The sequence below is a fragment of the Phoenix dactylifera genome, chromosome 3 (assembly GCF_051530095.1).
Source record: "Phoenix dactylifera cultivar Ajwa chromosome 3, Ajwa_hap1_PhDact_Kaust_v1.1, whole genome shotgun sequence".
Taxonomy (NCBI): Eukaryota; Viridiplantae; Streptophyta; class Magnoliopsida; order Arecales; family Arecaceae; genus Phoenix; species Phoenix dactylifera.
In genome coordinates this window covers 46,913,803-46,925,834 of record NC_143192.1, presented here as the reverse complement: position 1 = coordinate 46,925,834, position 12,032 = coordinate 46,913,803, and the positions used below count along the sequence as shown (strand labels likewise).

Here is a 12,032-nt window from a genome sequence, read left to right as displayed (position 1 = left end):
CTGGCCTCGTTGAAACTAAATAAACTTTCGGCCATCTTTAGGTCAACTTGAGCCCGAGCCTGACCTGAACCCCAATGTACCGTCATATATCGGTGTCAGCATTATAGCAAAGACGAACTGCATTACGCCCGTAGTCACCATTAGGTTTGGAGCGCACAATAGATCACCGCACACTACTTGGAATCGAAGCCAGACCGACCGTCCCCATCCAACGGTCCAAAATAGCCGTATGACTCACCACTCCCAACTCTAGAGTCTAGACACCTTGCAATTTTTCTCCGGAAACGAAAACAAAAGCGTAAGAGGAAGGCGAGAAAGAAGAGTGGCAGTGTAACGACGGGAGAGATCTCATCGTGGAGCCTTCCCCCTCCCCACCTTCTCTCTCTCGCGGCGACGGCGATCTCGTCTCCGGCAGAGATCGCTTCCTCTCGATCTCTCTCCGTCTTCATACCCCCAACCATCTCTCCTCTTTATCTCTCTAGATCCAGATCTCAGATCCCGGGGTCAGAGCCCTTCTTCTCTCGCGGTTTCTCGGTTCCAGATCCCGCTCTTAGATCCGACCGCTAATATTAACGCTGGCATCTGATTGCTCCTAATCTAATCTGGATTTTTTCGATTGGTTTCTTTCGATCTCGCAGACTTCTTGTGATAGTTAGGGTTTCCGGAGATCCGGTGATTTAAGGAGGCGACGGAAGGGAAGAAGCAAGGGAGGGAGAGATGCTGACCAAGTTCGAGACGAAGAGCAATCGGGTGAAGGGGCTGAGCTTCCACAGCAAGCGGCCCTGGATCCTCGCCAGCCTCCACAGCGGCGTGATCCAGCTATGGGACTACCGGATGGGCACCCTTATCGACCGATTCGACGAGCACGATGGACCCGTGCGCGGCGTTCACTTCCATAAATCTCAGCCCCTTTTCGTCTCGGGAGGTGATTCATCTTCTCTTCTTGTCATCAGAATCTTCTCTTCACGGATCGAGTTTTGCTATTCCCTAATTTAGTTGCTAATAATGTGAAATTTTGCTTTAGATCTGCGAGCCTTAAAAGAAATTCTTATTCGCTTGGCTTTATTTATAATTATTCAGATCTGAGCGGTTCTATTCAATTCTTTATGAATTGCAAGCAATTGATTTAAGGGGTGATCGTGCATGAAGTTTATGTTGGAATATGTTCTTTATTTATCCAATTTTTAGCTTACCCTTGTTATTTTTGAGTTGGATGCTGTTTTCCCGCTATTTATCTTTTGTAATACCTAAAAGATCCAACTTTGCTTGCTTTTGCTTTGATCCGATATTTAGAGATCCTGAATATCGTGAAATGAATAGTATTTTCTAAGTTTTCTTAAGTTTTATAGTGATTCTGAGGATTTATTTCTGCGTGAAATTCTACTGGCTGCACCATGTCTGTTGATATCGCTTGTTTTGCAGGAGATGATTACAAGATCAAAGTCTGGAATTACAAGACCCATCGGTGCCTATTTACCCTTCTTGGGCATCTCGATTACATTCGTACAGTCCAATTTCATGATGAGTATCCATGGATTGTTAGTGCTAGTGATGATCAGACTATTAGAATCTGGAACTGGCAGTCTCGGACATGCATTTCGGTGTTAACAGGGCATAACCACTATGTTATGTGTGCCTCTTTCCATCCAAAGGAGGACCTGGTTGTATCAGCTTCCCTGGATCAGACAGTCCGGGTTTGGGACATTGGTGCACTGAGGAAGAAAACAGTGTCACCAGCTGATGACATCTTGCGCTTGAGCCAGATGAACACTGATCTGTTTGGTGGTGTTGATGCTGTTGTCAAGTATGTCTTGGAAGGTCATGATCGTGGAGTCAATTGGGCATCATTTCATCCTAGCCTGCCTCTTATTGTGTCTGGAGCAGATGATAGACAAGTGAAACTATGGCGAATGAATGGTACACTATAAAAGCCCTTTCTAGGTTTCCTCATGTATATGATATCATTCACAGTGTACTATAATTGTTGCATCATCCTTCAAGGTCCAGGAAAGGGGGAAAAAGTTAAATAACAGAAAAATTTAATGTATTACTATCTATGTTCAATTTGGAGAATAGTAGTTTCTTTTGATTATCATGAAAACAAAATCAATAAACAGCATGGATATTCTTTTTTTTCATTTGATGATTCAAGAATTAGACAGATAAACTTTTATCACAGTTTCTGGTCTTTAATTAGAAATATTTTAACACAAGGTACTGGTCTTGTTGAACAGATACAAAGGCTTGGGAAGTGGACACACTGAGAGGGCACATGAATAATGTCTCTTGTGTAATGTTCCATGCGAAGCAGGATATTATTGTGTCAAACTCAGAGGACAAAAGTATTCGCATTTGGGATGCTACGAAACGCACTGGAATTCAAACATTTCGCCGTGAACATGACCGTTTCTGGATTCTCACTGCACATCCAGAAATGAACCTTCTTGCAGCTGGTCATGACAGTGGTATGATTGTTTTTAAGTTGGAAAGAGAGCGCCCTGCCTTCTCTGTGAGTGGTGATACTCTCTTCTATGTCAAAGATCGGTTCTTGCGGTTCTACGAGTTTTCATCCCAGAAGGATAATCAAGTGGTTCCAATTAGAAGGCCTGGTTCAGTCAGCTTGAATCAGGGACCCAGAACACTGTCTTACAGCCCCACGGAAAATGCTGTCTTGCTCTGCTCTGATGTGGATGGGGGTTCATATGAACTTTATGTTGTTCCTAAGGAATCTGCTGGAAGGGGTGATTATATGCAGGAAGCAAAGAAGGGAGCTGGGGGCTCAGCTGTTTTTGTAGCTCGCAACAGGTTTGCAGTTCTCGACAAGAGTAACAATCAAGCACTGGTGAAGAACCTTAAGAATGAGATTGTAAAGAAGAGTCCTCTTCCTATTGCTACTGATGCGATATTTTACGCCGGGACAGGCAATCTGTTGTGCAGGGCTGAGGATAGAGTGGTCATATTTGATCTCCAACAGAGGCTTATTCTTGGGGAACTTCAGACCCCATCTGTCAAGTACATTGTTTGGTCAAGCGATATGGAGTCTGTTGCCTTGTTGAGCAAACATGCTATAGTTATTGCTAGCAAGAAACTTGTGCACCGCTGCACACTTCATGAGACCATCCGTGTGAAAAGTGGTGCCTGGGATGAGAATGGCGTCTTTCTTTACACAACCTTAAACCATATTAAGTACTGTCTTCCTAATGGGGACAGCGGAATTGTAAGAACCCTTGATGTTCCTGTTTACATAACCAAGGTTTCTGGGAGCAATATCTATTGCTTGGATCGTGATGGTAGGAATAGGGTTATATCAATTGATGCTACAGAATACATATTCAAGCTGGCCCTTTTGCGAAAAAGATACGACCATGTGATGAGTATGATCAGGAATTCACAGTTATGTGGACAGGCTGTGATTGCATATCTGCAACAGAAAGGTTTCCCCGAAGTAGCTCTCCATTTTGTCAAAGATGAGAGAACCCGATTCAACCTGGCTCTTGAGAGTGGTAACATCCAGATTGCCGTTGCTTCTGCGAGGGAGATAGATGAGAAAGACTACTGGTACAGGTTAGGCATTGAGGCTCTTCGACAGGGAAACACCAGTATTGTGGAATATGCATACCAGAGGACGAAGAACTTTGAGAGGCTATCTTTTCTCTATCTTGTAACAGGAAACATGGAAAAGCTGTCCAAAATGCTGAGGATAGCTGAGATTAAAAATGATGTGATGGGCCAGTTCCACAATGCCATGTATCTAGGCGACATTGAGGAACGTGTCAAGATCTTGGAGAATGCTGGCCATTTGCCTCTTGCATATGTCACAGCTGCTACTCATGGGCTTACTGAAGTTGCGGACAGGCTTGCAGCTGAATTGGGAGATAATGTTCCCTCTATACCTGAAGGAAAACTCAGTTCTCTCCTTATGCCACCTCGTCCACTTATGTGCAGTGGGGATTGGCCATTATTAAGGGTCATGAGAGGTATTTTTGAAGGTGGATTGGATAGTCTTGGGAGGGCAGGTAATGAGGAAGAAGAAGAAGCTAGTGGTGCTGACTGGGGTGATGAGGATTTGGATATTGTTGATGCTGAAGGTGTGATTCAGAATGGCGATATAGTAGCAGAAATTGAGGATGGTGAAGCCAATGAAGAGAATGATGAGGAAGGAGGTTGGGACCTTGAAGATTTGGAGTTACCGCCGGATGTGGAAACACCGAAAGCTAACCCCAATGCTCGTTCATCTTTGTTTGTTGCTCCTACACCGGGCATGCCAGTAAGCCAAATATGGATTCAGAAGTCATCTCTGGCAGGGGAGCATGTGGCTGCTGGAAATTTTGACACTGCCATGCGCCTGCTTGGCCGGCAATTGGGAATAAAGAACTTTGCTCCCTTAAGGCCATTGTTTATGGATCTTTGCATGGGCAGCCACACATATCTTTGTGCTTTTGCTACGGCGCCTGTGATATCAACTGCTGTTGAGAAGGGATGGAGCGAGTCTGCCAGTCCTAATGTGAGGGGCCCACCAGCACTTGTTTTTAAGTTCTCGCAGATGGATGAGAAGCTTAAGGCTGCTTACCGTGCCACAACAGAGGGAAAGTTTCCAGAGGCTTTGCGGCAGTTTCTCAGTATTCTGCATACTATCCCACTTATGGTGGTGGACTCAAGGAGGGAAGTTGATGAAGTGAAGGAGCTTATTGAGATAGCCAGAGAATATGTCCTGGGCTTGAAGATTGAAGTCAAAAGAAAGGAAATGAAGGATAATGTAATTCGGCAGCAGGAGTTGGCAGCTTACTTCACCAACTGTAAACTTCAAAAGATTCATATGAGACTTGTGCTTGCAAGTGCGATGAGTAGCTGTTACAGGGGAGGGAGCTTCGCTACGGCAGCCAATTTTGCTAGGATGCTTCTGGAGAACGGCCCACCTGAAGCCCAAGCGAAGAAGGCTAGACAGGTTTTGCAGGCTTGTGGTGATAAGAAGGATACTAATCAGCTCAATTATGATTTCAGGAACCCATTTGTGGTTTGTGGGGCTACTTTTGTTCCAATCTACCGTGGGCAGAAGGATGTTTCCTGCCCATATTGTGGGGCTCGCTTTGTGCCTACTATAGAGGGGCAGATTTGTGCTGTTTGTGAGCTTGCGGTGGTGGGTGCAGATGCATCAGGTCTGCTCTGTTCTCCTACACAGACAAGATAGAAAGGCACTAGGTTCGTATTATGGCATCTTTCTTTTTTGTGTTCGTTAGCTTAAGAATGTCGTGTTATATCTTTGCCTGGGAACGGACTGATTGTGTGAGAGGTAAAACAATAAAATAGGAAATGTTGCTTTAGAGCATTTTGCTCAGTTCATTGGGCCAGATGGGCACTTTTTAAATGTTGGAATTTTGATTAGTTCATGCCGGTCATGTTTAGTGGAGAATGTAAGATGCTTCTTTACTTCAGGCAAGCGATGAGGCTTTCCTTTGCTTTGTATTTGTTTAAAGATGTGCAGAGTTCTGTGTTGTTATTCTAATGCATCATGCATCTTCCTGAGTTTGCGATGTCCTGCGAGAGTATGTCTCATTGATTTCATTCTGGCAACTGCTTGAGCCCTTTTTGGAACTAAATTCCCTATCACATCCCACTCACACAATAAAGTTCTTATTGCAACCAATAGATGTCTCAGACTCATCCGCCTAGGGATAATTTGAACTGTGAATAATTTTCATATCACCAAAATGACCTTGGGAGGCTGGAAATGATAATAATTGATACCTGTGCCAATTATGATATTGGCCATTAAATGTACTGCTTATTTTGGGTCATGGTTTGTGCTTCTAGCAATAACTTAGCATGTAGGAGATTTAACATAAGGAAACATTTGAGTTTTTTAATTTAGTTTGGAGATAATTTTCTTGTTCAACTTTTTGCCTCTTGCTTTCACATGGCATGATTTGTGCTTCTAGCAATAACTTAGAATGCAGGAGATTTAAGGAAACATCATAGTTTTATAATTTAGTTTGGAGATAATTGTGCAAGTCGCATATCAATACAATATGATTCATTTGTTAGCATCAAGGTGAGTAAGGCTGATGAGATCTTGAGGGTCCGTGTTTGCTGTACAATTAAAGGTGATTATATTGAAGAGGTGAGAAGCAGTAGTTATACTTGTTGAGAAGGTTTGGGTTTGAATACAGATTGAAGGGCTTCAAGGAGCAAGAGACTGGCAAGATTATGTGGAGCAAGATTTTGTGCACACACTTTCCATTTCATGGCACTCGATCACGTAACTAATTAAAGGGTAGCAGATGCGGGGCATATGATGTCAAGCTTCTAATGGTATGCTTTGAACTCCTAGTTAAAGATTTTTCTTCTGCAGACATGCTGTTGGTTCATGAAGAAAGCTTTCTGTGATATACTTTGGCATTTAGGTGATTGTTTCCTCCCCTTGACATCCAATTTGCCAGTCGGCTTGTGGGGTGCCTCTCTAAAATCTAATCTTTCTGCTTGATTTCCAAAATCTCTGCCTCAGTGCTTTCTGTCGTGACTTTTGATTTATGATTGTCTCTGCATGGCAGTGGATAAATCCTTTCCCATGCTTGCCTATCAATTTTTTTCATAATTGATATCAATGGTTCACATCAACTCTTGCAACGAATCATGTGTTTTCCAAGTTTTTCCATTTAGGAAGACTAATGGCAGGATGACCTACAGTAGATTTCTTATCATTCCAATGCTGATTTCAGTATTGAGTTCGTGGAATGCTACGTTTTTGCTTGCTAGATAAAACACCTTGAGCCACAATAGAATGGACAATAATGCACTTTCAATTGGTAGACTCGTATCCTGTAATTTTTTTTCTTCAATGTGAGCGAGAAAGCTGGTTCTTGAATGTGCTTCCTGCAGCTTTTGAATCTCCGATCACAATGGGAAACAAAATATTGATTTTGCTGCACTGGATGGTAAATTTGCTGCATGTCTGAACAGCAAAGGGGGATATCTGACCGGTAAATTTTTTACTCCAAAATGTTCACCAAAATTTAGTTGTCAATGATTATTTATTTATTTATTTTGCAAGAGTATTAGAAACAATCATGCAGAAGAGTCGATGCTGGCCTCTCGTAACCAATCGTAATCTGCCGTATCAGCCTTCAGGCATGTCATGCCACAGATGATATTAATATGTACGGTGCCATGGTTTGTGACTTGGAATAATATCCGTGTATGTCAGGAGGCAGGCAGTGTGTTTCAGGAGTCCAGAATACAAAGCCAATTGAGAATTAGGTGCAGCATATGCTTTCAGATGCATGCTGTCTCTCTCTCCCTCCCTCCCTCCCTCCGGTGCAACATACTGTATTGAAGATCCAGCAGTACAGCTGAACCTTTTTTTTTAGGTCTTCTTTTTTTATAGAACGGTGAGGGGGTTTTAACCCCATAGCCTATCGGTTCCAACGCTGTAGCCCGTCTTATAATGCACCCCTCTTGCCCTGGATTGAAGCCCATGGCTCCGAGTAGACCAAGCCACTGTTTGCAGAACCGGGAGATCAATCGAGGGTCGAGAGGGAAAGCCGTGGCAAAAGGCAATGCCATTCCAACTAAGCTTCGATGGTCTCTTCACCTCTTCATACCTCCATCATGTTAAATGTGCAAAAGAGATCGAACCCGCAGCCACATCTACGAGTGATAACTTGTCCGAACAGCTCGCGTGCATCGGTAAAGGTCCCGTTAGACCACGCCTTTGATCGAAGGAATGAACTTTTCTCGGTACTGCATATATTACTGTTGGAACCAATCGACATCACAGCAGGTGCTCGAAGAAACAACGCCTTGACTTTGATGGCTCAACAGGCAGCAAAGAAATTGACAGTGCAAGGCCAGCAAAGTATACAGGCCGAAACAAGTACAAAAATATTTATTTCTAATCGATTACAAGATTAACAATGCGAACAAGATACATCGTCTTAGTACCAGACTTTGTACTGATACCATTCTATCACTGTATTGGTACATCCGGTATGGAAGCAGATTCAACATACCGAATATCAATAGGATCTTCGTACTATATACCGGTACCAAACTGGTATATTATAGTACCTCTTGTACCATTTAGTTCGACACGATATGATGTACCATAATTTTGAAAAATCATCCCAAATTAGAGTGGTGGACGCGAGCAATTGATTGCAACCCACTTCTCCCAGATGGTCTTCAGGTACAAGTCGAATCAGATCTTCTAAGCTGATATACCAGCACAACTTGATAGATGAAATGACAGAATAATGTTTCACCACTGACTCCCCTCATAGTGCAGCACGTTGAGGGCGCTATAGAATCGACCGGGGCTCTAAGCCAACTACTGACCCAAAAAAAATAACAATAAAAATAAAAACAGAGAGAAAAAGGGTAACCACCCCAGGCCCCAGATTCAAAGAGTGCTATCGTTTTACCTCGGCTCTGCAACCTAACCAATATCAACTTTCTTCTTCGGTGAACTGCACCGTGCTGCACTAGTTCTTGGTGAAATCTGAATGCACCTAACTGCTACTTTGACTGTCTCTAAACTCTAAAGACATGCTTAGAAGCATTTTGCAAGCATCCTTACTCTATCATCTCTATTTGTACCAAACTGCTGTATATAACGTAACTGAAAATTGATCATTACAGGAAATAGAAAGCATCTTTAGAAAGTAAGTCTCTTGGTTGCCAGTGCCTCCATCAGTAATCACTGAATTTTGACTATCTATCTGGATTTGCCTCATAAAAAAGACATAAGAACAGCAACTAATATTCCAATTATCTTACAAGTAAACTGCAGCAGAACGTGAATAGATTTCAGGGTGGTATTAGAAGAAGAAACAAGATTGCTGCAGACACAATGACCATAATCTTCCAACTTACATCATTGTTTACATCTGATGTTTCTTTTTTGATGAAATTGACCCCTGAAGCTTTTCTCCTCGAGCTTTCTGATTACTTTTCCACACTATCTTTAAAAAAAAAGATCACACGTGATAACAAGAAACTCTAGAGCTTCTCTCAAACAGGAAAATCCAGGGCCCTGCTTAATTAACATGTCATCTATCATTTCTTTCTCGAGATCCCAAATTGTACAATGTGATGTATCGAACTTGCTGCACAAGTGCAACACAAACACATGCAAAAACTCAATCCACACCAGAATGTAAATTTTCTTTTCTCACGAGAGATTACACATAGCAAATGATTGACACAGTACAAGATCATGCAGAGTTTTACTTAAAAGGGTAATTTACCGTAACTCTTAAGTGGTGAGTTGAAGTGCTATTTTTTTGGGTTATGAGCTGAAGTGCTATTCATGAGAGTTCTTTAGCAACACCGACAAATATAGCTAAGGCCATTTCTTTCTTCAGGTTAATATATAGCTGATTGTTAGAATATAAAATATAATATTGTACCTTAAACACAAGTATTATCAACAATATAATAAGATTCTATTTCTAGTGGCAGGATTTTTTTCTGAAAAAAGGGGAGAATGGACTAATGACAACAGAAGTAGTTCTTCATAACAAGCACAGATGTAAAATATATCAATAACAATAACCATACGAACAGAGAAACGTGATGCAATGTAAAAAGGAGAGCTCTTGACCAAGCAATGAATCGTTGGTGAGCAATACCTTGTTTCCAATTCCAAGAGCACATCTGCAAGTCTACAAACTTCTTAAATTCATGCCTCTCAAGTGTCAGTATATGTTTAACCTTGTAATAATACCTTCTACTAGGAGACATACTGCACTACAATGTCATTCAAATTACAAGTCTACCTACCATTGTTTAGTATTAATATCAGGACAAAGTCATTGATGCAATTTCCTTCAACTACCACCCTGTCAGAATCCAACAACTGACTACCTACTCCCCACCAACAAGCAGATGTATTCAAAACCTTTAAGTAGTAATCAAGCCTCGGTATCTCAGTCTAGAATTTCCACATTGATACTTCATAACTATAATTTGGATCACCCTGGGTTTCATAAATATAATTTGCATCACCTTGGGTTTCACAAGTATAAGTTGCATCACCTTGGGTTTCACAATGAGCTTCTATTCAGGTTTAACTTTAGAAACCTATGCTAAAGCAGGCGGCCAAATTATTATAGAGGTCATCCATAATAACATGCATTAGACAATCTAAAATCAGACCAAAGAATTGAGAAGCTTCAAAGGGGCAAGAAAAAGGGAACTGTTAAATATGCGAAAGTTAAGACGACCATTCAATTGTAGGGAGGTTGCTAGATCAAGAATTTCTTAACGGATTGAAGTTTTGTTATCTTCAGCAAATGTTCATACAAGAGAAGGAAAATGAAACAAAAATGTCTGAAAAACAAACAACATCAGAGTATTTTTTTTTTAAGTTCAAAAATCCAATTTTAATCTTTGTCTTCCCCAGGAAGGTAGGGATTTTATCACACAAAAATAAGGTGAGATTGCTTATCTTAGGTTAACCTCAGTCGCTTGGTTCTCTAAACACATGATTTGATTAATACTCACCAATTTACTGATCTTACTTTAACATGCAGATAGCATCTCTGCATTTCCATACCTACAAAAAAACATTTTTGTATACTAGTAAAAAGGCATGTGCAAGCATGTTTGGTTAAATGGTTTGAGATTTATCGCATTTACGAATTAGTCCTATCAGAAAGAATATGAGAAGAGATTAAATCAGATAAGAAATAAGTATGGGAGAGGTAAATGAGTTTTTTTTCTTTTCTTTTCATGCCCATGCTAATATGTCATTAGACTGTTTTACCTCAATTAGGGATGAGTTGATGCATAGGCAAGGGATCTCCAAAACAAGAGGTAACAATTTAATGGAAAAAGCAAAATTAGATCTTTGTTGTGCTTGGCAGAAATAATACATTCAACATGAGTACAATCTCTAGGTAAGTACTCCACCATGCAAGAGTTGAAAAATTTAACAGAACTTCAAGAAACATCGAGATCAAGAGTAATTACCAACCACGGTTCTTAATCACCCAGAACCCTGCATGTTCTTATCCAGTTTCTAAAGCTTATAAAGTTAATGAAATGAAGACTGCAAGGCTGCCATTCTTTCACAATGCTCACATCAAAAGGAAATGGCTAGGCAAGCATTTTCACGTCAAAAGTAATCGAAGTAAACCAACATTCATTACCTAAGATACAGAAGCAGACGTTTTGTGCTAGCCAATGCAACTCCCATAAAACACCGCACAGAAACTAACATCAAACTATCTACCGAACACAAGAAAACATCATCCAGCAATAATGAAACAAAGTGGCTTCATCAACACTATACCCACTCGCTCTCGCTCATTCCTGATCCTTCAATTGAAAAGATATATGATAAATCGGCAGAAGAATCGAGCCCTTTTATTATCTCTAGATCAGTCCTTTATTCCTGCAAAACCATTTTTTTAAAAATAAAAACAAAATCAGAGTGGAGACAATGCAGATCGCCACCTCCAAGAACTGGAAACTGTTGAAAGAAAAAGATAAATTAAAAAAAAAAGAAAACGAACATAATCGAAGGCACACCTACGTCTGCTTGGAGAAGGAAGAGGAGGAGGAGGAGGAGGAGGAGGAAGAGGCGGAGGGAACGCGCTTGTGGCGGAACAGCATGTACCCGAGCGGGAGAACCACTCCGACCATCATGATCGCCGCCCCGATCAGATATCTCAGCGGTCCCGGCGGCTCCACCTCCATCAATCTCCTCATCTGGAAGAACCCAACAGCGCCAAACCTTAGGCGTCAATTTTATTCCACGCATCGCCCTATACAAATCCCTAATTCCGGGAATTCGACTAGTGGTACGCTTACCGGCATCCTTGTCTGCAGTTAGAAATGGCGAGCGAGGTAACGGGGGAGGAAGAAGGCACGAAGCGAGAGGAGACGGTACCGGACGGAGGAATGGCGGCTGGGAGAGGTTCTCTTGGAGTTTGAGATCGGGTCACCCCCATGGTTGAGATCTGGAAGAGCGAGCTTGGTCCGGTTCAGGGCCTGAACCGACGGCGGTCTGGTATCCGGTCTAACGGCGGACC

At 41.7% G+C, this 12,032-nt stretch overlaps 2 protein-coding genes and 1 long non-coding RNA gene across 3 annotated transcripts; 2 read left to right on the top strand and 1 right to left on the bottom strand.

Moving 5' to 3' along the window:
• The first annotated feature begins 119 nt into the window (after nt 1–119).
• Nucleotides 120–5,514, top strand: LOC103716534 (coatomer subunit alpha-1). Its single transcript, XM_008804565.4, has 4 exons — nt 120–503; nt 639–925; nt 1,423–1,917; nt 2,235–5,514. The coding sequence occupies exons 2-4, from the start codon at nt 718–720 to the stop codon at nt 5,186–5,188; spliced, it is 3,657 nt and encodes a 1,218-aa protein (XP_008802787.3). The 5' UTR covers nt 120–503; nt 639–717; the 3' UTR covers nt 5,189–5,514.
• A 653-nt stretch (nt 5,515–6,167) lies between these two features.
• On the top strand, nt 6,168–7,039 carry LOC148714417 (uncharacterized). The gene is made up of 2 exons (XR_015976507.1): nt 6,168–6,309; nt 6,877–7,039. It is a non-coding gene; the product is annotated as an uncharacterized LOC148714417 (long non-coding RNA).
• A 4,212-nt stretch (nt 7,040–11,251) lies between these two features.
• Nucleotides 11,252–11,950, bottom strand: LOC120107247 (uncharacterized). Its single transcript, XM_088718676.2, has 3 exons — nt 11,812–11,950; nt 11,530–11,709; nt 11,252–11,392 (listed from the first exon to the last, which is right to left on the bottom strand). The coding sequence occupies exons 1-2, from the start codon at nt 11,815–11,817 to the stop codon at nt 11,530–11,532; spliced, it is 186 nt and encodes a 61-aa protein (XP_088574802.1). The 5' UTR covers nt 11,818–11,950; the 3' UTR covers nt 11,252–11,392.
• Between the last annotated feature and the right edge of the window lie 82 nt (nt 11,951–12,032).